The sequence below is a fragment of the Clarias gariepinus genome, chromosome 27, assembly GCF_024256425.1.
Source record: "Clarias gariepinus isolate MV-2021 ecotype Netherlands chromosome 27, CGAR_prim_01v2, whole genome shotgun sequence".
NCBI lineage: Eukaryota > Metazoa > Chordata > Actinopteri > Siluriformes > Clariidae > Clarias > Clarias gariepinus.
In genome coordinates, this window is record NC_071126.1 from 7,446,159 (window position 1) to 7,474,087 (window position 27,929).

At 37.1% G+C, this 27,929-nt stretch overlaps 1 protein-coding gene across 1 annotated transcript; it reads right to left on the reverse strand.

Moving 5' to 3' along the window:
- prkchb (protein kinase C, eta, b) lies at positions 1–27,929 on the reverse strand. Its single transcript, XM_053489022.1, has 14 exons — positions 27,295–27,929; positions 22,467–22,530; positions 17,018–17,174; positions 14,878–14,912; positions 14,653–14,732; positions 14,430–14,559; positions 13,888–14,021; positions 13,652–13,792; positions 10,793–10,966; positions 8,515–8,669; positions 4,105–4,243; positions 3,763–3,951; positions 1,548–1,694; positions 1–1,356 (listed from the first exon to the last, which is right to left on the reverse strand). The coding sequence occupies exons 1-14, from the start codon at positions 27,637–27,639 to the stop codon at positions 1,210–1,212; spliced, it is 2,037 nt and encodes a 678-aa protein (XP_053344997.1). The 5' UTR covers positions 27,640–27,929; the 3' UTR covers positions 1–1,209.

Sequence of the window (27,929 nt, forward strand, 5' to 3'; positions counted from 1 at the left end):
ATTCATAGTTACCTTTAATGTTCTAAAACATATGTGAGACATACAGTACTGTTATCACTTACCTTATAGCAGCTATAGAAGTTTTTGCCTAGCATTCACTCTTTTTTTACACAGCTTGTCATGCTACCAAGAAACTGGAAAATACAAACTGATCTGATCTGAGGACGTTTGATTGGCAGACTGCTATGATGATAAATAAAGCTACAATTGTTTAACAAGCTCAATTGTTTCACGTTTTACAAAAGGCATCAGTATGAGTCTGTTATTTGCTGTGCTGCTTAAACTATCACCATTAATAGTACTGAAAGTGTTATTTGCTTCCAAATATGACTACCATCAAGTTGTGGTCAGTGAATTAAAACGGCAATGTAAAAAAAAAGGCAATATGATTTATTTAGTTTGTTTATACTAAGAGCACTTGATATGGCTTATCAGATCAGTATACATAAGACATCCAAGATTGTCAGTCAAGTTATAACAAGAAGTCTTCATGAAGTACTTTTTCCAGTTAAGATATAGTGTACAGTGCTAACATTGTGACTCATATTAAGGAGTCCAGTCCAGTGTTTCTAAGACATTTGCATGAAAATCTATTTCATTAACAGTGTGCATGAACTAAATCCACCTTATATCCAGACTCACAGTGCATGTTGAAGGCTGAATAGACAAGCAACATAAGCATGAAAACACACACACACACACACACACACACACACACACACACACACGCCAATTTACAGATATTATATGGACTTATAGAGAGCTAGACTCATAGAGAGCTATGTTTTGGTGCATGCTCCGTTTCCAAGCAATGTCTTTGATTTATTTTTATTTTTTTTCTAAAACACTTCATCATAGTAAACTCTTCAGGTAGTCCTCTGACAGATGGCATGTCCCAACAGGACGGTGCTAAACCAGCAGTTCTTAATCCTACTCTTGGGAACTCTGCACTAAATATTATTTTACAATTTGATCGCATGTTTTAAAGCAGAGGAAACACAAAATAGTGATTCTAAAGGAACAGGATTTAAATATGCAAGATGTGTTCTGGTGTGTTTGTACAGCAAAGTAAATCAAACTAGGCAGACATTTGTACTGTCGGATGCCAATAAACACGTGCAGTGTTCATGGGACTAATGTTTCACCATGTTTGAAGATAGTTCATGTATGACCCAAAGTATAAATTAGTACTATATACATATTTGTGTGTCAAACATGCAGATGATCGGGAGCTGTGTATGAGAAGTCTTTAAAGTCCTCCTGGTTCACAGGGATCAGTGCTTCTTCTATGGGAGTGAGGGTGGGTTCTTCCTGGGTGAAGTCAGGATCAAAATTGTTCACGTCCTCTGAAGATTTCTGCACAGCACATGGCAAAAACAGGGCAGGGGTTATAAATAAAGCAGTGAACTATTTTAGTCCAGTCAGCAGCATAAAGCATACTCCTGTCACCATTAACACTTAAAGATGTTATGGCATAGCACAGCTGTAAATAGCAATCCTGGTGATGTAATTAAAGAGGTGTAATTGTGCTGGCTGGCTTCACTTACTATTCGAGGTTTGAAGGGGGACTCCAACTCGCGCTTCAGCAGCTTCTCCCAGTCCAAGTCGCTAAAAAAAGCGTGATCAGTGATCGCCCTTTCCCCTCCGTCCCACTTTACACAGCCTAGTCGACGTGAAGGATCTCTGGTCAGGAACTGCAGGAGATCAATACAGTATGTACTTGTTAGTAAATTCTGCAATCTATTCTGACTTCAGTTTATGTTTGGAGGCTCAGTGTGTAGGGACTGTAAACCACAGAGGCAGATAAAAGGGATGAACTATTTCCTAGTAGGTCAGCTAGGGTCAAACTCTTAACCTTTGTGCTGGCCCAAACGTTTAGAAACAGGACATTTTATTACACACAGAAGGAGACTGCTTCCTTCCTAACCCTAAATCAAAGAGGAACCCTTGCGCAACTGCTTTCATACAGGATTACGGACGAAACTGAAGCAACTGAAGACATTGCACCACCCAGGAAAATTACTGTTTACTCTGTTGCTGGGATAGCTTGTGTTTCCCCCCTATAAGAGCATTTAACCGCAGAAACAAGTAATTAGAATATCATACGTGTTTCAAGTCACAACTCCAGCTTCATTATTTCTTTTTAATTAACAGAATGCATACAGGTTCTAGGTTGAACCCCCAAAAATAAAGTGTCTGGTCAACAAAAACTGCTTTAAGGATTTAAACAGAAACAAAATGCAAAAGGAAACATTGTGTGGATTGAACCTTACAGAGAGGTACAGTCGCATGCTGCAGGGGATAATCCATGCAGGCCCAGATTTTAAACCCTTACTAAAGTGGAATAGGATTAAATAACTATAGATTAAACTCACCCTGGCCAAAGGTCTTTATGTGATCTAGATCAAACCCTTACGGCCATAACTCTTATGGAATCGTGGTCTCCTAGCAACTAATCATATAACTGGCCTAAAACAAAGCTCTTAACTACCACATGTGGGCCTATTTCCCATAACTCATGGCTCCATATTAACTTAATAAATATTATGGAATAGGATTGTTCTGTTAATAGAAATATTGAGCTGCAAGGCCTTTGACTTTGACCTTGTGTCCAATTTTCTCCACCAGATAACGGCCTTCATGGTGCAGTACAGTATTGGTGTTAATATTTACATCGTTATGATGTTGAGCTTATGTAAGAGGTTATGTAAATCAATCTTCTGCAGCAGCTGTCAGTGTCCAGAACTGTAGTACGATACATAAGATGGAGTCTAAATGTCTGAGACTTTCTGAGAATGTCTGATTTAGCACTGTTTTAGACACCTATTTACATGCATGCAAACGTGTAATATTATTGCTTCGTACAGAAGGTCAGACTTTCCACATGTCTAAACGCTCTTGTAGCAAGTGTTCAGACAACACTCTGATTGAAGCAATCTAAAAAAAAAACATCATAGGATTCCACAAAAACTCGAATCCACATTGTCATTAATGCAAAAATCAGACAAGACAAGATTCCCTTTTCACTCAAGTTGTTGCCAGTATTCAAATTCGTAATGCAAATTGAATTACAAAAGAATGTAAAGACAAATATTTGACTAGTTGTTTAAGGTCCCAGTGTACATTGCCCCTAGCTTCCTAAAAAAGCTTGATACAATGACAAAAAATTTGTTCATTGATCACATGCTTTTACACAAAGCAGTTTACAATTTCTTCCTATTTAACATTCATACTGTAGGTCCAGTATATTGCTTGTATTATACTGAAAATTTAAGAGTGGCCAAGGTTGTGGTGGATTCAGAGATTATCCCAGAAACTGGGATGCCAGTCCATTCACACACACATTCACACATGCAAAATCAAGCTCAGTTTGGAACAAAAAAGAGGACTGTTATTCATAACACTAACTGCCGGATTTAAAGAAGGGGAATTCTGCATTGTTTCATTTGTACAGAATTGTAACTGGAAGTAAAAGTAAACAAACAATAAAGATGTAATGTAGACTGATAAGTGATACAAAGATAAAATGATAAGTAATTGGTTGTTTTGAGTTGAATTCAGACCTCCACACCCCACAACACATTCGCCCACGCTTACTGGCAAGTTGAAACACTTGCTTGTCTTGACAGACTGGATGCTGCAAATCATCATTATCATTATTTTTTCCACTGATTTACAGGCACCACGTCCAACATGTCTAAAAATGGTCTGACTAAATCTTAAGCATGTTGACCCTACATTCACAGTAGGAGTTTAACTTACCCCTCTGAGGATGTGCTCAGCCTCGTTGCTAAGCCAAGATGAATAAATCACCTCATCCCGGAGGATTGACTCAAACAACTCATCCTCTGTCTCTGCCTCAAAGGGTGCATGTCCACACAGCATCTCAAACAGTAGGATTCCCATAGCCCACCAGTCCACAGACACACCATACGGTTCCTCTAGGATGATCTAAGAGTTAAAAAAAAAACACACACACACACACACACACACACACACACACACCAGAATTCACTATGCAAAACTGCACATCTATTACAAGCTATGTGTATGCGGATATGTAAACAGACAGTGAGATTATCGTCACTTCTGATAAATATTTACTTCTGGCGCAATGTAGTCTGGTGTTCCACAGAAGGTGGAAGTCAGGCCTCCATCCTTCACCCCTTCCTTGCACATACCAAAGTCTGCCAGCTTACAGTGCCCATCTTTGTCCAGTAGTATGTTGTCCAGCTTCAGGTCCCTACACCAGTATATATACAGAAGTTTTACTGCATATACAGTATGATAATATTTACAATAGTGTGACAGAACAAATATAGAAATATGAGTAATAATAAGGATTAGCCTGAGTTACTGCTACGTTATTACATAAACCATAAAGAATGATTAAAATCCTTGTTTCAAGCACTGTATGATACTGCAAATAGAGCTACAACACTTTGATGTGCAAGTGCAAACAGGATTGCTGCTGATCCTTATCTTATTTTTGTCCAAAGGAATGCATTGTGATGTTCTCCATACAAAGTGTACAATGAATATAGGGTAGCGGTGACTCTAATGGTTTAGGTTACTGATAAGAGACCAGGGATTCAAGCCCCAATACTGCCAAGCTGCCACTGTTGGACTATTGAATATGGAGAGAAAAGAATTACCCTGGGCTATAATGTACTGAATACATCATGCACTAAATATACACCCATCGTATTTAAAATATACCTTAAATGCACTCGTCAGGTTATGAGGCAATAGCTGTGCAAGAATGATTCACTTCCTGTTTGCAAACTGTCTGTATGTGTTTATTCCACAATATAATTTATTCCACAAAGAAACTGGAATGCTTACAGAGGAGGGAACACGAAATATCATTCTTATGACAGAATGACTACAGAGATTCCAAACAAAGATTGAAAAATCAAGATTCAAGGATATTCAAAAATAGTAACAGAATAATGTTCCAGCACAGTTGCACCTAAATAAGTGTGCCCTACAAAAAATAAGGGAGAATACTTTGTTGATCCCCCAGACAAGTTTTAGGACTGAAGTCAGGATTAGGAGACAGCCAGCTCAGCAGATGAAAAAAAAATGTGGAAAGCTCCATATTGCCATGCAGGCCAAAACCGTGTAGTTTCTCACGTCTACAGTGGTGGACTGCTGGCATCGCAATGCTGTCTGGTAAAGTAACTATTCCCAGAATTAACCACAAACCAGAGGGAGAGAGACAAGGACAGGTCTCATCTAAAACAGCTATTTTTTTAAAAAATTTTTCTGTTATCTAGCTGTCAAATAAACCAGTGCCCTAATATGACTTATCCAATAGTGCCAAGTTATTCCAGCCTGCAAAAGTGTTACCTGACATCCTTCAATATAGTATATCTCTGTGTATGATCTCTCATTTCAAGTAATACACTAAATAACACACTTATATTAAACAGACTTATATTCCAGTGATTCAATAAAAGGATATATATAATCTATCATATAATATATGTAATATAAGTATTATAATATTCATGATAAATTTTACATAACATCATTATATTTCAATATGTCTTTAAGTGGATTCTGCTTTGTCCTCCGAAGAAAACTCTAAAACTCTGAAGCTCTAAACAAAGCAAGCCACAGGAGAATTATTAGTCCTCTTCCTGAGAGTAGATTAAAGAGCGATTAACACTGGATTAAAGAGTCTCCAATCCCAATCCAAGATCATTGGTAGCAAAATAGACCAGTCATAATTAACAAGGATAAAAGCAATGATTATTAGTTTTAAAATACTGTATTAATGTTTAAACAAGGAAACACTACGCTGTAATAGGAAAAAAAATCATTAAAAACAAATATTAACTTCAAGAGCAGAATTATGATGCAATAGCCCTGGAAAGTGACTCATTTCCTGCTGGTCTAGTGATGCAGAGGTGGGAGCAGGGGTTAGTGACAGCAGGGAGAGTACAGGCGTCCTTTTAAACAAGCAACACAAAAACCAAAAGCAATAAGGAATCTTTATTATATCAAATATTTCCCTAAAGAAAAGCTTTTACAGGGGATCTAACATTAGTCCGAATATTTCGAAGATTGCAGTATAATAGATTAATATTTGGGGGAATTTCCTGAGTGAAAGCTCACTCTTACTCTTAGTAATAGCATTAATCATAACCTGGAATCATCTGACTAGTCGTTTCATGTTTAGTCAATTACCACTCAGTTAACCAAAAAAAAAAAGAAAAATCTAACTTTAGGCTAGCCCTAGTATTATCTTTGCATACCATAGGAAAACAAGTCTGAAAATGAATCGAGTTCATAGTCGGCTGACGTAGACTAAACCACAAATTACAGCATACATCTTATTTACTAAAAACACCTGTATATTATACAGCACTACTGGATCATTTGTAGACAGATGTGATATGTAGACAGATTGTGCACAGAAATATGCTTTGAAGAAAAAAAAAAACAACAACAACAGAAAAGACAAGCTCAACTCAGTTGCACAGCATAACAAGTTGCGGCTGCACTGCTGTGTCACAGACATTTAGTAATAGATGAATGACAGGAAATAGGTAGATTACGTTATCAACAACTCAAGCAGTCATGCATGATCCAAATGATCGAAAGCAGCTTAAACAGATCTAAAGTGTTTGTGGTGTTCGGTGCCTCCTCAGAGAGCTGTCTGGTATAAACCAGGCTTTTCATCTTGTGTGTGTCGTACAAGAAATGCATTACCAAAGCACTGTATGATTGGTTGACAACAACTGAAAACATTGATGAAACTAAGATCACAAATAATGACCTTTCACAAGTTATGGACAATCTTGTTAGATAGTTTTATGAACTGGGTGAAAGTTTAATAAAATTATTTGTTGCAGGTTCTTATTATTTAATGCACCGTATGTAATAATAACTCTATGGAAGTTAACGCCATTACGGTAGGTCTCACCTAGGTGCTGTGCACCCTATGCTGCAGTCTATGCTGTACCCTGACGTATACATGCCCAGAAAAGTAACTTCACGACGCAGCGAGGCAGATCGCGCCGACTGCACTGCATTTCCTGCCTCCTTCCTGCTTTCATTTTTTAACTGAGTTAAAAGTAGAACGAACATGAGCGATATTGAAGAGAGCCTAACTGAAGTTCATATATGTACATTTGTAAGATCTGTCTTCGCCACACTACAAAGACCGCCAGATGACATAAAATTCTTGGTGAAAGATTACCAAAACAACAAATTAGACCTTTTGTGTCCTATGCATACAAAACGTCATTAGTATTGCAAAACTGCAAAAACTTTACAAGCATTAAAAGTTCACTTTTTTTGTCAGATCAACCTGGCTCTATGGAGGAGTTGTATAGCAACTGTATACTTACTATAATAAGCTCAATAATCCTGAACCTACTATAATCATTACCCTGAAATGTTCAGTTAAAATTCAGTGTTATAGTTGACATGGTGACAAGGTTAAAGGTGAGCTGTCCACCTAAAGAATATGTTTTTACTGATAATAATGTGATTCTTTTTAAATCCATTCTGCATCTCCCAAGGCAACATTGCTAACTTTATCGATATTTAGTAAAGATACAGTAGTCCACTTGTTACTTGTTATTAACAGGTGTAATATTTCAGAATCATAATGTCGACATAAAATTACTGTGCGTGTATATGTTAAAAGACACTGAGTGAGAAGAGAAATTAATAGACAGAGACGGCACATAAGGTAATACTGTAAATTGCATTGGATAATAAAAAAGTTTTTTTTTATTTACATTTAAAACTCCTGTATAGAAAGGGTTTAATCACTTGTTTTGCCACAGCTCTAAGCTTCCCCCTCTGATCATGAGATTGGGTTACTGCTTTTGTGTGGGTATCCCCTAGGTTCTCAGCCTTTAACAAATGTGCCAGTAGTACTGGCTACTCTGAATATAATGTACTGGCTACTCTAAATTGCCCTAGGAAATGCGAGTGCAGTGGGCTGGCTGTTAATGAATGGTAATAAAAACATTCCAATAAAAGGTCAAGCTAATGATGTTGAAAAAGCAGAGGCCTTTCAAAAAATCTAGAGACAATGGACTGTCATCTACTTGGGCTTGTATTATTGTGGTCTTTCAATTTGGACGAGTGGAAGCTAAGCACGTTTACAAGATGGAGCAAGTCACATGCAAGAGATGAGGAGTGTAGGAGTGTAGATTACATAGCTACGTCTGAAACATCAGTTGGGGTGTGTCTATGCCAGTAACATTTGTTAGAGACAGGTACAAACATAACCATGCCTAAACAAACAAACAGGGCAAATAAAAAAAAAAAAAACACCTGTACATGAATAACTCGTGATGTTTGCACAAATAAGTTTTAAGCCAATTTCAGTGTTCCCTTATTCATTCATTCATTCAGTCAGTCAATGATTCATTCATTTATTATGGGCAGTTGATGTCCATACTATAAGCTATAATTCCGAACTTTCAGATATGCACACTGAACCCATCTGGAAAAAAAAGGGAAAGTTATGAAGAATCAGTAGCCGACCTGTATATGATGCCTCTGGAATGGAGGAACATAAGAGCAGAGGTGATTTGAGCAGCATAGAACCGTGCTCGGGTCTCCTCAAACCGCCGAGATTTCTGGATGTGAAACATGAGGTCACCACCATTCACAAACTCCATGACAAAGAACAAACGGTCCTGGCAAATAGAGAGAGTGACACAGGAACATTTAATAAGCCTATAATAATCAAGGAGGAAATAATTGTTTAAAACACACACTGCCCGGACAAAAAATGTCACAACTTGGATTTAACAAAACAAATAGTTAAGAGCCTTCCACTGGCCGATTCAGCTGGCAACAGGATTTTTAATTTTTTTACCCTAAATGATGCAATAAATAACTTCTCATTTCTTAACCAACCCTGTCAGAAGACCCATCCTGTGGTCATGACAAAGATGCTTCTTTAAGAACCCAGCTTACTACCTAACCTGATGATCCCAGGATTAATCGGTCTCAAATTGTGAAAGAGAGGTTCAGGGAGCATGGAACATCATATTCTAACATGGATTGGCCACCACATATTCCAGACCATAACCCCATCTAGAATCTTTGGGACGTGCAGGAGAAGACTTTACACAGTACTCCAACTCTCCAATCATCAATACAAGATCTTGGAGAGAAAGTAATACAACTCTGGACTGAAATAAATGCTGTGACCTTGCATAAGCCTATCTAACTAAATGATGCCATAGTAATAATCAAAGTAAAAGATGAAATATTAGAGTGTGACTTTTTTTCGGCCAGCAGTGTATGTAGCAAAAATACAAAAATACATGTTACTACTAAAGAATATTTGGTGTTTTTATGTGCAGTAAGTACAGTATTTCCTTTTTTCAGTACTAGAACAAAGTTAAATAACTATTTTATGGTAATGACTTTGTGGTCCTTTTCTGGCCTGTTGTTTTTCGTGTGGTTTGATAGTTGGATGACAATATGCTTACAGAGATGATATCAGTGCTTATGACCTTTATCTTCCTCATTAGTTGCACAGGCTAGAACAAGCATGCTTTTAGCCTATCTATGCCTGGTATGCAGTGTCACATGCTGTTTACCAAGAAGAGAGGAATCTTACTGAAAATGTATAATGTGCTGCCATCTACTGACTAAACATGGTTGTCCATTTTTCAGAATGCGGAACACACTAGAGCACATTCCCTTCATTATAAAACAATTCTCTCAGGTACTTAACGCAGAATTGCTGCTATTACCAGTAAAGACGTCACCAAGGCGATGACTGCCGGTAAGGAACTACCTTTGTTTACAGGAATTCCCTAGTGTTTTACAACCAGAATCCACCGTATTTACATGAGAGCCTAGACTAGACTAGATGTGCTTCACTGTCGTAACAAATTATGCTTTCGTGAAAAAGTGTAGTTATGCAGACACACCAAATTTACACACCACATACATAAATTTGTACACTACCTTACGACTTGCATTGGCCATGCCATTATTTTGACAACCTTATGCAATGTGTCAAAATCATCCATCATGCTCGCAGAGCCGCTCATCCACAATTTGCGGCCAATGAATCTCAGCACTGTTAATGAAATATGCCTGTTCCATTCGAATATGCCTGTTCAGGTCATCAGCTAACTTCATTTTATTTCCACATAACTTTGTTAAGCCTAGACCTGAGCAACTAAAGCAGCCCCTGACATAACACTGCTTCTATAGGCTTGTACTGTGGCCACCATGCATAATGATGCATCGTGCATCGCTTCATGTGCTTCCCTTTTTACCCCGATGCACTCATCGCTCTAGAACAAGGTCGGTCTGAGCTCATTAGACCACACAACCTTTTATCCATTGCTCTAAAGTTCAGTATTCATGCAAAGTGTAGCCGTGTATCACTAACATGTGGTTTCCTTGGTTTTCTTATGGTCACACATCTGCTTAGCTGTGAGCTCTTACTTTTACTACTAATTTCTACTGCCATTTTTAGAATTAATTTTCCTGACCTGTTTAAACGAATACTATAGTAATTTAAATCAGACAGAACGTTTTGTACCCTTCAACCACTGCAAATACTGTGGTCACTTTGTGACTTTGTTGGAGATCTCAGCATGCATGCATGCAAGACAGAGGGGTTAAACAGGGGTTACAGACTTTTCCATTCACAGCAGAGCAATTCTTTTTCTCTACACTCACTTTAATTAGGCGGCTAATTGTCAAACCAAATGTGATGCATCAGTGTAGGGAAATTCTCCGACTGCTGTGCACGATCTGTGTTTGACATTCGCTTGCTTTAGGTACTTACGTTAGTCTGAAAACAATAGTACAGGTGTGTGAGGTACGGGTGATTGTGGGCTAGAGCCAACACTCGCTTCTCGATCATGGTGGACTCGACGTCATCGTCTTGGAGTATGACATCCTTCTTTAGCATCTTCACAGCATACACTTGTTCATCATCGTTCATGCGAGCCAGCATCACCTGTTCACATGTGCACACACAAATAGAAATACGAGATTAACGCTTGTTGAATATTTTGTTCCCTGTATATTATAACTGTCACTACATTTTCAGTCATTAAAAAGGAGAGGCAAAGAATTAAACAAGATAAAACAGAACACACACACACTCACACACACACACACACACACACACACACACACACACACATATGATTTGAGATATGTACTTGAGTAATAGACACCTGTGCTTCCCTAATTTCGAAAACCACCAGCCAACACTGGTTATTGTATATTACATGAAAAAACTCAAGCACTTTATAAAGGGAACAGAAATAATCACACAATCCACATCCCAGCTATAGGAATAACTGAGGTTGTCTGGAGATACAATCCAGCTATTCCACTAGGCCAATATATAAATAAGAATTATTATATATGAATAAAAATTATTAATCATTAATTAATGATCATAATATTTTGTCCAAATTAAAATGATGTATTTTAAATTATAGTATGTATTAACAGATCCGTCATTTATGGGAAAAGACAGTCACGCTGTCAAAAAGTGCATTTTCCAATGTGGCATATATCTGCTCAGAACTTCACCTCGTCTCGGCTTTTTGATTTTATTTATGGCGCAGGTTTAATTTTAGGCAAATACCGAAATACTGCCAAAATTTCTTTAAATTATGTCCAGACAGTTTTGCATGATGCTGTGACAAAATCTGGCTGGACAGACAGACAGATAGACACATAGAATTTTCTGAGACTGGTTTCGGGTTATTCGAATATATGAAACGTAAAGGTATCATTGAAAGAGCGAGGTCTGACCAACATATAGACAAAATCTTTCTGTTATTTATAAAGATAATATGTATTCATAACAAACAAAACAAAAAAATACAAAACAAATATAAAGCCCAGAGGTCCGTTCTTCGTACGTCGCTTGACACATCCGAGATGAATTGACACATCTAAGATGAGATCATCGTGCTAATTACGATCTGGCTAAGTCGGTTCTTTGAGCACACCTGTTGTTGATGATTAGTATAGCTGGATTGAGTTGTCTAGGATTATTGCGGGTTCGTGCGTTGGTTTAAAAGGCGATATGCATCGACAATAGAAACACTGATCACAAGCCCTCTGATTGGTTAATGAAATGGAAAAAGAGCGGCTCAATTTTTTTTGTAACGTGTCATAACGTGTTATGCGCTGAAATGCCCCACTGCCATGGATTGCCCCCCTACGTAATCGCTATCAAATATTATATTAGAACATAAATTTATAAGTTCATGGTTTTCAAATTACAAATTACATGTGACAATAAAATAAAATAGGCAATATGAAAATAAATATGTTGTACATGAAAAAAATAGAAATATTATGTATACTTTTATATTGTTTATTTTATAATAAAATTAGTTTCGTCCAATTTATCATTATAAAATATTTATTTTTAATATATAATATTATATATAGCATATTTTTATGACAAACCCCTGAAAAATAAATGTGTTACAAAATAAACATTATACACGAATTTGTATTAATGGTCTTGACGGCTGTCTCGTGCCTAGGGTTTATTATAATAGTAATATCATATTTGATAACAATAAACCTATGAATTTATGTTCATATATAATATTTGATAGCGATTATGTGTGTGTGTGTGTGTTGTCCATGGCAGGGGGCATATACTTTTCTTTTTCCACGTGAGTCAGTCGTGCTCTTTAACCAATCAGATGTGACCTCGCCATTTCAACAAATCATAACCCGCCAGGAGCGCAGGCTAAATCCTGTTTACATGAAATAAACCTGCTCCCGAGCAGGTTCAAGCTTACGGATATGTTGCTATGACAACAAATGCTAGAAGCGCATCGAAGAACGAAACAATCCAAGATCAGGACAAATCCACAACAATCAAATCCAGCTAACTGAGTTAGCGACGTACGAAGAACGGACCCCAGTAAACAGTTATTCATAAACAAAGCAATATTTGGCATGAAGCCTGTTTTGTCAGGTATAATTTATGCCATATTTTACAAAATCTACTGTAAGTTGTACTGAGCATCCTGCAAAACCACGTACAGTCTTTGTTTAATAAATAAATATATATATATATATATATATATATATATATATATATATATATATATATATATATATATATATATGCTTTCTTCTCTGGCAGGCATACAAATATTCTTCTGTAACTTTTACTTTTGTGGTATAATATTGATGTTTGAAAGTCAGAAATGTTTTTGTTTTGACTCAGTAATGAATGAATTCATAACCTAATTTAAAAAGTCAATAACAAAGTTTGTACCAAAACCATGGACACCTAAGACTTTTGCACAGTACTGTACTGTCTATAGCATTTACACTGTAAAGTTGGATAAGTAGTGTTGTGTCTAGGTATGTAGCTTAGAGAATGCCTTAAACCTCTTTTATGTAACCTGATATTACCGATTCTCTCAGGTGTAATATGCTACATTAGCTCTAACATTATGCCTAACATGTCTCTTGATGTACGTGTTATAAATCTGTGAGATATCATATGCCTTATTCAAATCAGACTTGAAAAAGGTAATAACAATATTCTTGGACTTTGGTTGTAAGATAAACTCATAGTTTATTTTTAACATTCTAAGTTCTATTTGCTGATCTGATAAATAGAAGTACATGTTAGTTTAATGCATCTCACCTTGCCAAAGCTGCCTTTTCCCAGGACCTGTATGAATGTAAAATCCTCAAGCCCCACCTTCATACTCTCCTCCAAAGCCATATCAGACTGCCTTAGACTTTTAACACTAGAACTTGAAGACTTCCCTGAGGATGTGCTTATCTGTGAAAAAGGCAAATAAACACACATGGGCTTACTTTACTTCGTTTCATGGTCCACTGGTGGCTGATATTTTCACAATATAGCTGATGCTATACCTTAGAGTGGCGTTTGCTGAGTCTCCCTGCCTCCAAGCCAATCTCTGCCAATTTGCTGGCCAGCTCTGCACTGTTCACCCCACAACTGGGAGCAACATTTTTTTCGCAACGAATGTGCACGTTCATCTTACAACCTGAAAATAAATTACAAATGGTTTACTCACACACACGATGGGAGTTTGTTTTAAAGAGGCCCTTATCCAGAGTGCAGCTTTGTGGATTTAATGTTATAACAATCAGAAGTCCAACATCTCAGCAACCGAGCTATTACTATCATGGATTTTAATGTTTTCTTCCACCTGCCAATAGATGTTGCATAATAAGTAGCAAATACTAATATACAGTATGTGCTCCTTATTATGAATGTCCATGTGTCGGCGTTTCTTCTCTCTTTCATATAATGACTTACCCAAAACTTCATATATATCTGTTCAGCACTGACTTAATTAATATTTAAACAGCGGGTATGAATGTGCTATTTAGTTACCTTTCAAATACAGTGTTATTGAATTTGAAGACAGTCATTGACATTTTGTCGTTACCTTTGCATTGAAGACCCTGTTTCACCAGACCATACAGGAGTGATCCACAGTGGTTACAGTAAGTGGGCACTTTATAATTATGCATATGAAATCGATGAGGTATGTTTATGCTAAAACCTTGACTTGTACCCTATGAGAAAAAAAAGAGTAATATTTGAAATGCTAGAGTTATTTTACACATATTTATTATATAGATAAAACTACAGAAACAAAACGCCCATACCTCATTTTCCTTTTTTTTCAGCTTTGGACACTCAGTGACAACCAGATGGTGGCATTTCTTATGGACCACACAGGTACAAACTGGCATATTGAAACAATAATTGATAAGGGTTTGAAATAAAGAGTTTAATGACAATGATTTCTAGTTATGATCCTGTACTTCAACTGTGGATCAAGTTGGTGATTAGGGTATTTTAACAATCTGAACAATTCCCAAGATGTTTACCTTGACACTGGTAACCCTGCTTCCCGAAAACGCCCCTAGAGAGAGATAACAGATAAACATTCAGGATGTTTGACGTTCAGCCAGATTATGGTTTTAAATCACTGTCTAAATTACAAGACTGGTGGAGTTTAAATTTACAGCCAATCACAAGTTGCAGAGAATGTAGAAAGTAAGGAGTACACATTTTCACTGTCATTGACATATGTTTTTTACATGTATATTTCTAAACAATATTATAATGCAAATTATAACCGTTAAAGTATATTTATTGTTTTTCTTTTGTGAATTTATCTTTAATACTGAATTTCCCAAATTACATTCACTGCACACTTTATTAGGAACACCTGCACTTTCAGCAATGATATAACTAGCCAATGATGTACAGTAGGGAAATAAATGAAATCCTACAGATGTGTGTCAGGAGCTTTAAGTAATATCCACATCAGAAATAGAAATATTTAATTTCACTAATGTGAAACCAGAAGGACTGGTTTATGTATTTCTGTAATTGCTGACATTTTGGGATTTTTACAGACGACAGTCTCTAGAGTTTACTCCTTAGAATTGCGCAATATCAAAAAATCATTCAGTGAGCAACAGTTTCATGGATGGAACGAAAGGTCAACAGAGAACGGCTAGACATGTCACACCTTAAGTCAGATGGGTTGCAACAGCAGATGTCCACATAGGGCTTTACTTCTGTCAGCCAAGAACAAAAATCTAATGCCTCAGTGAACTCAGGTTTACCAAAATTGGACAGATGAATACTGGAAAAATGTAGTCTGGTTTGATCCTAGGGTCAGAATTTGGCATAAATCCGTTGGCACAGCCTGCTTGCCTTGCACAAGTCCTTGCTAATGAACGCTGAAGTAATGGTATGATGAATGTTTTCTTGGCAAACATTAAGCCTTTAAATCCCCATCAGTCATCCCTGATTATGTGCATCTCTTTCTGGCAACAATTTATAATCTTCTAAGAGCTAATTCCTGCTGAGTAATGCCCCATAATCACAATGCAAAAGTTTGTCTCAAACTGGGTTAATAAACAAGACAATGGGTTCAGTGTTTTTCAGCTTTAATAGTCACTGGATCCGAATTCAGTAAAACACCTTTGGGGCTGTGGAAGAAGGTGCAGAAACTGCATGAATCAATAGTGTAAATATGGACCAGAATATCAGAGTAGTATTTTAATACCGGAATAATTAAGGCTGTTTTGAAAGCAAAGGTAGGCCATATCCAGTATTAGTATAGTGCTCCTAATAAAATAAAAATCATAAGAAACAATAATAAAAATCAATGAGTGTTAAATTTGTCTTAAGTAAAATTGAGCTCTTCTCAACTCAATGTGATCCAAAACCTTATTAGTACTGAGTCCATTGAACGAATAGCATGAGACTATGAGACACTAAGAGACACTAAGAGACACTAAGAGAAACATGCTCTCCTTTTTGCAGCTTCGGTTAGTTGTGACAGAGTAATCTGATTGGTGATGATAGAGCTTAACAGCACTGGGACATTTAACTATATGTACAGTATCACTCTGTGTCACATGTCAGCATGGGTGTGGACAGTGCGGTCTGCAGTACTGAAAAGACGGAAAAGCAGCTGCCTGTCAAAACCCTCATTTAAAACCAGCACATTCAGCAAAAAAACACATCTAATAATTATGTCATCTTAACAACACTTTCTACTTATTTATTTCTTCTAAATTGTTCCAGACTGCCTCTGAACTGCCTGTGATGTTTTGTTTATGGCTAATACAAGCTCCAAAGCTACCTAGCTTCCAACACAAGCTGAGCAAAATCGTAAAATGCTGACAATAAATGGTTTGTTGGACTGTTTTTTGAAAGCAACCGGGTTTCTGCCCTCGTACCTACGACCACATGACATGCTGAAATTCAGTACACCAGCACTACCTCTTAGGTGATATTGCTTAAGTAAACCATATATTTATAACTAGCATACTTTTTGTGAAATATATGTTAGAAATCACGTAAAGACTTTATGTTCACTGGTATTTATTACTGGCTATGCAATTTCCTAAAATTTGTCACTCAAAGGACGTGTCTTTTTGTCAATACTTCATGTTGGCATTAATTATACTTTTTTTTGTGTGTGTGTGTGTATGTCATTAGGATCACCATATAAAATTTTTGCAGTGGCAGCAAAATGTAGGTTGTCGTAGGAAAGTGGCCATGAACTTGTGTCCATTGACTTGGTGCACTTTCCTCCTCAAAGCACGCTGTCGTTTCCTGCTTAACTGCTTGTGAGTCCTCCATCCATTAACAGCGGCATCATCTGAAATCAATGAGAGACTGTTAAAGATCTAATATTGTGTGTTTGCCAAGTACAAAATAAGCATCACCGCCGGAGGAAATGGGTGTGCTGACAGTTCATACAGTATACCTACAGATGTGGTAGAATAGAGAAGTTCTGCGAGGAAAGAGGAAGCAATATTGTGTAAGATAATAAATGTCATAATCTCAAACGTGTAATATATAAAGGCATAGGTAGATATAAGAATGTATAGGATGTAAATCGTATAAGCAGATCGAGTGATATTAGAAAGAACTTTGCAGGTCATATTTTTATAAACACCAGAAAAAAAAGTAAGATTAAGCAATATTATAGATATGGAAAAAAATTATTTTCAGTAAATTTATAACATAGAGGGTGATCACACCTTTATTATGAAATACAAGAAAATCGTCAATATTCCGTCATATCACCAAAATGTTTGGGTGGAAAATACTTTATGGTAATAAACTTTTTTGTTTAAAAGTGGGCGTGGCTAATCAAAGCTTCCACAATCTAAAAGCTTAGTAAGATACAGTAACTAAACCTAACAATGAGCAGTGGCACAATATTGCACCATATTGACCTGTGATATTTATGCCAAACAGTGTGTTACAGTTTATGTTTGCACTTATGACATTGAGTATTATATTGTAATGTCTTTTTAGCACTCTATACCTTTGTACTGTCACTGCACCTCACTGTCCTTGTGTCCATCTGTTTTTTTTTTGTAGAAACTTACTGTCTTGCACACACATTCACATGTGCACTTCAAGATGTCTTGGGTTATTGTTAAAGTTAACAATGTATAGTTTCATGTAGTTCTGTCTTGTTTTATGTAACACCTGGTCAAATGCAGAACTAATAGCCTCCTGAATTAGTAGCCTCCCTACAATACTGTCAGAAATCAGACAGAAACTAAACGCAATGTGTGAATTTGGATCAAATCACTGGAGTCCTACTGTGGCTTTCTGAGTAGTGTAACGGAAACATGTTGTCCCTATTATCCCGCAGGATGGGGAGTTCAATTCCCGAGTGATGCCTAAGCCATCTGTAGCCAGGACTCCAGACAGCAGATTGGCCGTACTCTCTCTGATGCAACACTAGCTAACTGCCGAGTCTTCGAGGTCATGAAAGTCAATGGGGCAAGTGTGTTTCGCCATCTCCCAACATTGCTTGAGCAGCAGTTGGGAAAGATGTGGCAGTCTTTACCTTCCCTGTGAGGTAGCTGTTGTGCCCTGATGATAGAACACTCTTACAGAGGAATAGGTGAGCTCTGGTGAAATTAGGGAGAAACTTGGGGGGAAAAGAAGGAAAAGTGTAATAGTTGAAATTTGTACAACTGTAAATATATGGCATTTACTGCGCAAAAGTTGGGTAAATGTTTAGAGGCCAGCCGTTTCAATGTGTTGTTTCTACGCAGGAATCCTACTCCCAGCATACAGCCTGAAAACAATGCTCCCTCCATTACAATCCCTTACATTCATGTCTGTCCTACTTATGCGCACCTACGACCAATCACAGCCACTTTCATACAAGGCATAAAAGAACCTTTACACCACTCTCGTTACAAAGGATATGCTCTATGTTTTGCATACCAATTGTTACCAAGCCTTTGACTGTATATTGTTCCTCTGTTTTTGATCTTGTTTCTGGTTTCCATGTCTTGCCCTTGCCTACTCCTCTCCATGTTGTTTGTTAATTGCCTGAACATTGCCTGCACCCCGACCTTGATCTAAACTGCCCCTGCGGCGTACCTGCTTCGTGACACGAAGAAACTCATGGGAACAAAAAAACAAACTGCAGACCCATATAGAAATGTTTTTTGTTTATCTTAGAGAAGTAGAGAAGTTTATCATGTGCAAAGATAAACCCATTTATCAGTATTTAAAAGTATCTACTGTATATCCACAACAGGTTGTCAGTAGGTATGTGAAGAGTTCACATATTATATATTTTTGGAGACTAGAGTGATTGGGTGAATAAGTGGTACAGTGGTACCTCCGCATACAGTATGAATGCCCCACCTTGCAAATAGTTTGCCTTAAAAATGAAAATTTTGCATATGAAGCATTTTCAGCATATGAGTGACTTCCTGTAGCCGATTAAAACTTGTTTGCGTCAGTGGAAAACCAAGCTTTTTTTTGCATTTTGTGCAAGATTTAGTTAAGACATAGCCCCATGAATCTCGAGAATGTTAGCAAGAACGGCAGGAAGAAAAAAAGGGAGCCACTTTTAGTTTTGTTTTTAAACCAACTACTGCCATGAAGAATCAAGAATCAATAAATTAAGATTAAGTGAGTTTTAATGTCTATTCATCTTATTTACATGTCTTTGATTGCTTTTATATGCAACAATATTATTATAGTGTTGGAAATTGGTAATATGGTAATATTTTTGGCTGCCTGGAACGGATTATCTGCATTAACATTATTTCTTACAAAACTATTATGAACTTGCCTCCGGAATGGATTAAATTTGTATGCCAAGATACCACTATACTTATTTCTATAGCTAGATCCCAAGTGTAAAGAAAAAGCATTGCAAATCAAGAGGAGTGTTTTGGGGCCCTGTATTATACAGCACTCACATTCAATAAAAATGCCTGAGCAGATACTAACTCTTCTCTCACATCAGTGTAAAGAAAAGCAAATGCCCTCCCTCTACTAGCATGGTTAGAACTGTGAATTAATGGAATCTAAACTGGTAAATTACTCACATGAGAAACCACAGGCCGAGTGACAAATATCAAAGCCGTGCCAATATTCAAAACAACAATGACCTTGTGTGTGATATTGCTTTTATACATCAGCCCTACAAACACCATTTATTATCAACACAGGTTCTGATTTGTTTATTTAGTCACTTGGCTCCGCCCAACACATATCCTGCAGCTTTTTACTTGCTTTCAATTACTCACTCACTCATCTTCTATACCACTTTATCATGGGGACCTGGAGAATATCCTCGAAAACTTAGGGCACCATCGCAGGGCATACACATACTACAGGCAATTTAGGAATACCAGTTAGCCTAATCTGCATGTCTTTGGACTGTAGAAGGAAACCAGAATATCTGGAGGAAACCCACCAAGCACAGGAAGAACATGCAAACTCCACACACACAGTCCCGAGATGGGAATATTTTCAAGGATCAGGCGTTTGCTGAACGTTTCCACTTGCTGAACGTTTCACAGGGACAACTGCAGTGGGACTTGAGCTGTTATTCACAGATGTACGGCCTACCAAAAAACATTTGCACCATTTAAATGTTTTACCGTGGCTAAGAGCCTCATTACTGTACTATACTTGAAATCTTCTGTAAATGTCAATCAAACTTATGCCTTCATTTACCAGAAAAGTCCACAAGTCTCGGTTTAACCCTTTTATATACACCTTAAAATATTGTCCTTAAAATAGAAAAAAAAAATATATATTTTAATATTTTAAAAATGAATATAATTAATATTAATATAGATAGTTTAGATTTAGGTATAGATATAGAAGTTCAGGTACCATATGTTTTGTAATCTAATAACATTTTAAAATCTCTTTAAAACCTAGATATTTATAAATAAATCTGCACAGTAACTGGAGGCACGTTTATTTATATACTGAACAAAAATATAAACGCAACACTTTTGTTTTTGCTCCCATTTTTTATAGGATGAACTCAAAGATCTGAAACATTTTCTACATACACAAAATAACCATATCTTTCAAATATTGTTCACAAATCTGTCAAAATCTGTGATAGTGAGCACTTCTCCTTTGCCGAGATAATCCATCCCACCTCACAGGTGTGCCACATCAAGATGCTGATTAGACAACATGATTATTGCACAGGTGTGCCTTAGACTGGCCACCTGTAAAAAGCCACTTTGAAAGGTACAGTTGAATCACACAGCACAATGCCACAGATGTCGCAAGTTTTGAGGGAGCGTGCAATTGGCATGCTGACAGCAAGAATGTCCACCAGAGCTGTTGCTCGTGAATTGAATGTTCATTTCTCCACCATAAGCCGTCTCCATAGGTGTTTCAGAGGATTTGGCAGTACATCCAACCGGCCTCACAACCGCAGACCACGTGTAACCACACCAGCCCAGGACCTCCACATCCAGCATGTTCACCTCCAAGATCATCTGAGACCAGCCACTCGGACAGCTGCTGAAACAATCGGAGTGCATAACCAAAGGATTTCTGCACAAACTGTCAGAAACAGTCTCATGCTCGTCGTCCTCATTGGGGTCTCGACTTGAATCCAGTTCTTCATCGTAACGGATTTTGACAGATTTGTGAACAATATTTGAGAGATATGGTTATTTTGTTTATGTGGAAAATGTTTCAGATCTTTGAGTTCATCTCATTAAAAATGGAAGCAAAAACAAAAGTGTTGCGTTTATATTTTTGTTCAGTATATAATTAAATATTTTTGTTTAAATATTTATGGAATATTTATTATGTTTCCTATATAGTTGAAAGTAAGTATGTAATTGAGTGTAGTGAGATTATTTGCAGCATTTGTTCTAACCAGGCCTACATCTAGTAATTTATCACACGGTACACTGGACTGTGGCTTTAAATTATTTTATGAAAATAAGAGAGTCCAATGTAAAGACAACTACTATTCAAACGAGCCAAATTTGAGTACTAACAAAGGATGTTAGTATTTTGGCTGGTTCAGGGAAAAGAAATACTAACTCAGAAAAACTAACTCAGAAAAAATTGTTAAGCAATATTATACTTATACACTTAAGCAATATTATACTGTAGTTAAAATACAGAAACAAATGTGCACAAATATCGATTCTGTTTAAAAATCAAACTTCTTAGCATTACCTTCTCTTTCACACTAAATCTATACTTAAACACATGTTGTCAGCTTGCTACTTGATAGAACAAGTAAGAAAAACAAACAGTAAGCAAGTGAGTACATGAGCGTGTATTGGCGATGGTGTGACTTAGCATCTTATAAGTTTCAGAACTCATGAAATAATTTAACACCTGCCAGACCAACCTTATTGCATTTATTCTAAGCCTAGAATCTAACCACAGACTGACGTCAGATCTATTTTCTGCATAATTACATCATTGACTATAGGAGTGGCCACACTGAGAGAGTGAAAATTTTGATGCGTGAATAGGTATACACACACACACACACACACACACACACACACACACATATATATATATATATATATATATATATATATATATATATATATATATATATATATGTATGTATGTATGTATGTATAAGCAGAACCGAAACCGATGAGCAGCAGGTACTTACCATCTGTAAAGCTGCCTGTAAGACTGATGCAGATGTAGACCTTACCCTCTGGTTCCAGGTTAACCTGGCGAAAGGAATACAAAACAAAGGACAATCTCAACCTCTCCAGTGCATTACTTATTTTGGCTTACGAAGTCACAACTGATTTCTGGTTGAGTTTTTATATACTCTTTGTAATTGGTGCTATGTGAAATGAAACTCATAAATCATTGTGAATTTACTCCTAAATCATTTGCTTCTATAAATAAGTTGGTCTGAAAGATTTATCAATGAATATGGAGTATTGTTGTTTGTGTGTGTGTGTGTGTGTGTGTGTGTGTGTGTGTGTGTGCTGGATCTACCCAGGGTGTGTTCTTATTTCTGGCTCCAGATTCAGAACATGGATAATAATATGGGTTTTAGTGACACTAAACTAGCTTACTCTGCCACGGTAACATTAAGAATGGCATTTTACAAGCTGACATTTCTGTTCTGAAAATAGGATGTGGTCAAAACTTGGGTGAGGAGTAAATAAACTGAGTGCTGCGAGTCTGTGGCTTTGAAACAGGTATAAAAGCCTGGCCTTTTATGCTGAAGTTTCTAACAGTTTCTGAACCCAACACACTTTCATTCTGTCTCTTTAACTATCTGAACAAGCAGCAATGTGGGGTTAAACTAGATAGACCTGTTCGATGGCTCTCTCCTTCAACACTCCTAAACTACATCAGCAACAATATCATGAATTATATTCAGAGCTGGAAAAAAAAATTCCCAAGCATAAAATATGGACTTGACTTCCCATTCACGCTACTCTAAAGGCTACACCAATAAGCAGGAAATTTAAGACAAGCTAAGGAGTGCTAGCCAGCTTAAAGGCAGAGCAGTTGTTGTCTGTTTAGGAAATACTTCATTCCTAATTAACAATAACCTATTATGCATATTAGTCATGCTAATTCGTTACCCCATAATCATTTGTCATCGACATAACCAATAAAAAATAACCAATTTTTTTACACAAGAGAAAAAAAAAAAAACTATGAATGAAGCAGCTGGCATTTCAATCTGTTGTTGGACAGGTAAGAGTTCTGCAAAACTCAAGTACTTAGATACTTTTGAGTGAGCTGAAATCTCCATAATAGTATAAATTGGTATTGGTTATGTAACAAACCAATGTTTTATGATAGTAATTAGTTTTTCACTTATATAACAAAGCATGATGCCCAACTAATGATATAGATAATATTAGATAATACAAATTACTTATCACTCTTTACAGCAAACTTTACCCTGTAATTTCACATCAGTTACTTACTAACCAAAAACATTTTACAGTTTTGGTATTTTAGTAGTTGTAAGTCATTGAGAAGTCCTAAGACAAAGTGGAAAATTAGATCACAAGTCCATAGTAACTTAACTTGTTCGTAAGTGTCTTTCAGTATTGTCATTCAAATTTCGATGGTTATCGTAATGATCTAATCGTGTCCTCTGTTGCACCTATATGTGGTCTGGATTGAAAAGCATGCGGTTTTGTGAGATAGGGAGAAAAAATAGGAATCCAGTAGGGTTAGTTCAACTACATACCACTGCTCATGATAACAGAGTCTGACATCTTTGTCTACCAGTTCAGTGCACACCTTTACCTTTAACATCAGCACATACAGTTATCTATTAATTTTCTGTCCTGTTTAGAATCACAAAGGGGATTGGAGTCATTCCAGGAAACATAGGACACAAGGTAGGAGACACCCTGTCACACACCTCTTCTTACACTACAGGTGATTCGGAAACTGCCAATTAGCCTATACTGCAGGTCTTTGGACTGTATGAGAAAACCGGAATAACCAGAAAAAAACCCACCGTGCAGAGAGAGAAAATGTAGACACTCTAGGAACGCAGACCAGAGGAGGTGCAGAATAACACTAAGCCACCATGCCACCTTCTGTGCATTTATCTTATCGGCTAATCATGTGTCTGCTGTGCAATGCAAAAGATTTTTCAGATATAAATAAAGAGCTTCAGTTATCATCGCAGTTCAGTGTTTACTTCGCAGATCAGGATATAAAAAAATGTGATCTCTTTGAATTAAATTGATGACTTTAACTTTGTTTTTGACTGACTAGATGGTTGGTTTGAGTAGTTCAAAATCTACTGCTCTCATGTGAGTTTCAAACGTAACAGTCTCTACCCAGCTGATACACAACCTATTTAGACCTTACTATTTACTGTAGGTACATTTTGGTCAGTTGGCCAGGCAACTATAACCTGACCCAGAGTGACCCCAAACACCCATTGTCGTTTACAACAAACAACATACTGATCTGCACGTTCACCTATGTACTGAGATGCTCTTCTGCTCAGCACGGTTAGAAAAAGTAACTTCATGAATAACTACATCCTTCCTGGCAGCCTGAACCAAATGGGTATGTGAATGGGTAAGGAATGAATGTGAACTTTTTAATCAATATGCCACTGATTGTGATAACCCTTACACGCTTCCCATAGCTTTATTATAATAAAATGAGCTAGGGAAACTCTAGATCAGATAAGGAATTTCTTCATGAACATCTGACTTTCATTAGCCATTCTTAAGGAGATGCATATAATAACTGAACTGGAACTGGAGAACTGGAAAACTAGACATACTAAGATAGCTAACTGTAGGCAAAGATAATTGTGGGGATAAAAGACAAGCAAAGTAATACAATACTACTAAAAAAGGGAAAGTGGATTTGTTCTTCACAAATTAAGTTATATAATACACTTGTGAAAATCAGTCCAAAGCAAGCATGATATCTCACTGTGGCTGAAGAATGCAGAGTTTCCATGACGTGTACTGGGGTTGCAGCTCTGTGGTTTTGTGCAAGGCCTAGTTAATGCATGAACATTGCTCTGAAGACCCTCACAAAGGAAGCAGAAGCAAAAGTCTATAGAAACAATAGCAGTTGTAGGGGTATGGGCAAAAAAAAAGGTTTTTATTTTTACATGTCTGTATTGAATACACATGCTATGCTGTCAATATGCCAGGGTACTAAATCAAGTCAGGAAAACAAAAAGGTGTATGTGCATCAGTGTTATTTAGAACCTGAAACAGTTTGGGTTTAATGAGGCCTTGGCCAACGTCATGTATAAAGAGCTACTGTTATTCATTAAGATAACAGTTTATCTGATATTTCACTACAGTATTTAGCTTTTAGCCATCTGTCTGGAGAAATGGACTTCATATATAATTATATATTATATAATATATAATACAATTTGGTACATGGTTAAACCCACTAAACTTAGCAAATGACTGTTGTATTAAAATGTATTAAGAACAGTGGGACAATATATGCAGTAAAATGAACTTATTTATTTTAACATAAGCCCCTTACATGATTTGTGGAGTCATCATTCATTTTTAATTTTAAATAAATTGACGAAATTAGGATAAATGGGACATACTTTCTATTTTATTCAGGAAATTGTTGGACAATAAGTGATTATAGACTATTATTTAATATTAATTCAGTAAAAGCAGTTTAAAAAAACTGGTCAGTAAAATGTCTAAATCCATTCCTAGTTAACAACATCAGAGCAAATTTTTTTTTATTTAGATTTTCTACTGAAACTTGATTCTAAGTACTATTATATTAAAAAAAAGGCATATACTGTAAAAAATTATTATTATTATTATTATTATTATTATTATAAATTCAAATATGTTTGGAACAAACACTCACCTACATCATACTTGCTTAGATTGTTATGAAACAAATGTGTGCGGGGCATTAATGCACAGTTGGAGGTCTGCATGGGTTTCATATTAAAAAACGTAGCCCTTATATAGTCTTACTAAGTGGGCTTTAACACATTGATTACATTTTGATGTACTCTGGTGTAATGACAGGCATGATTTACAAGGGCCACTAGAGAGTCAGATTGTCTGCCATTCTTGAATGAAACGAAGACATTTAAATCTAATATTCTCAATGAAACATTTTAAGCTCACACTTCATCATTTGTAGTGAACATTTAAACGGCACTTCATATGAAAGCATTTTGCTTCTGTTTTACTGCTCCCAGCCTTTAGTATAAAACGGAAATTTGAGTGGTTACTAAATTGGTTTATGAAAACCAGTATGATTTTTCCATTCCTAAATATAACACATTGTGTTTCATATGGTAAGGACTACAATGCTGAGTACTCTAACCACATGACACAAAGGTATAAGTTTCCACAGTAGTAAACCAAGCTTTTTTTTCCCTTATTATGCTGACTGGCAAAATACGGTACACTATACAGCGCTAAATAGATCCTTATTGTCTAAAACAAACAAACAAAAAAACTACTACTACTAATAATAATAATAGGTGGTACATTATGTTGGCCTATGTGTTTGTACTGTATATGTATGTAGGGCAGGGGTAACCCAGGGGTAACTAAGGCATTGGACCACTAATCAGAAGGTCCCTGGATCAAAACCACACCACTTCCAAGTTACTCTTGGGCTCTTGAACAAAGCCCTCAACTCTTAAATGAATAATGAGATTTAAAAAAGTCGCTCTGCATAAGGGCATCTGCCAAATGCCGTGATGTAAATGTAAGGTGTTAGACTACTGATCAGAAGGTCTTAGGTTCAAACCCCAGCAATAACAAGTTTCCATTGCTGGGCCCTTGTGCAGACCCTTAACCCTCAACTGCTCATAAGTGTCAATGTTCATTCATTCAGTTAAACATATCTAGTAGTCTTCTAGTCACAGTACCTAGTACTTTTAGACTCCAGAATTTTGCCCCCAGTAAAGCCCCATAGACATATTGTTTGTCGGTAGGTAATGACTCTATGTAAGTATGAGAACTATTCCTCACCCATCCCTCGAAAGTCTGTCTGCTGCTGGATGACGTTAGCAGGTTGTCCAGCTTCATAGTGCAGTTCGCTACGAAGTCATCGTATCCAATCGGTGTGTCGTGGAAAACAGCCACCTCTAGCTCTTTGCCCTCGCATATATACGGGCAGAATTCCTCATCGAAGAAGGGATTGTTAGTCTTGGGCCTGATGGCTGTCTGACCCACTTTAAAATTGTCTACTTTGACCACGATGTAGGGATCCAGCTGTGGGGTCTTCTTGGTGAAAGTGTGGCGCGTTGAGAAAGTGGTGGGCTTCAGGTCGTGCGCTTCCCTGATGCGCAGTCTCATGTAGCCGGTGAACCTCATCTTTCACAAAGCTGTGTTTCGGCGCGATGCTGGAGCTTCCTCCCGGTGTTCACACGCAGCATGAATGAGTCGAATATGAAAGTATGGCAGCTACGACGTAACAAAAACACTGACAAGCCAACAACACGCTCATCGCCGGACTGAGAAAAAGGTCGGCACTGAGTATAAACGCACGAAAGTTTCCGAAGCAGACGAAGCGCGGCGGTTAAGGTGAGAGCACTGACTCAGACCGAGACCTGAAGCGCCTGGAGATCCTGACTGCTACGTGTTTCCTGCTGTGAATTCTTCTG

Coding starts and splice junctions, on each gene's coding strand:
- prkchb (XM_053489022.1), bottom strand. CDS start 27,639: ATGAGGTTCACCGGCTACATGAGACTGCGCATCAGGGAAGCGCACGAC. Junction 17,175..22,466: donor TACAGGCAGCTTTACAGATG/GTAAGTACCTGC, acceptor CATTGATTTCAG/ATGATGCCGCTGTTAATGGA. Junction 10,967..13,651: donor GAAAAGGCAGCTTTGGCAAG/GTGAGATGCATT, acceptor ACATGTGAACAG/GTGATGCTGGCTCGCATGAA.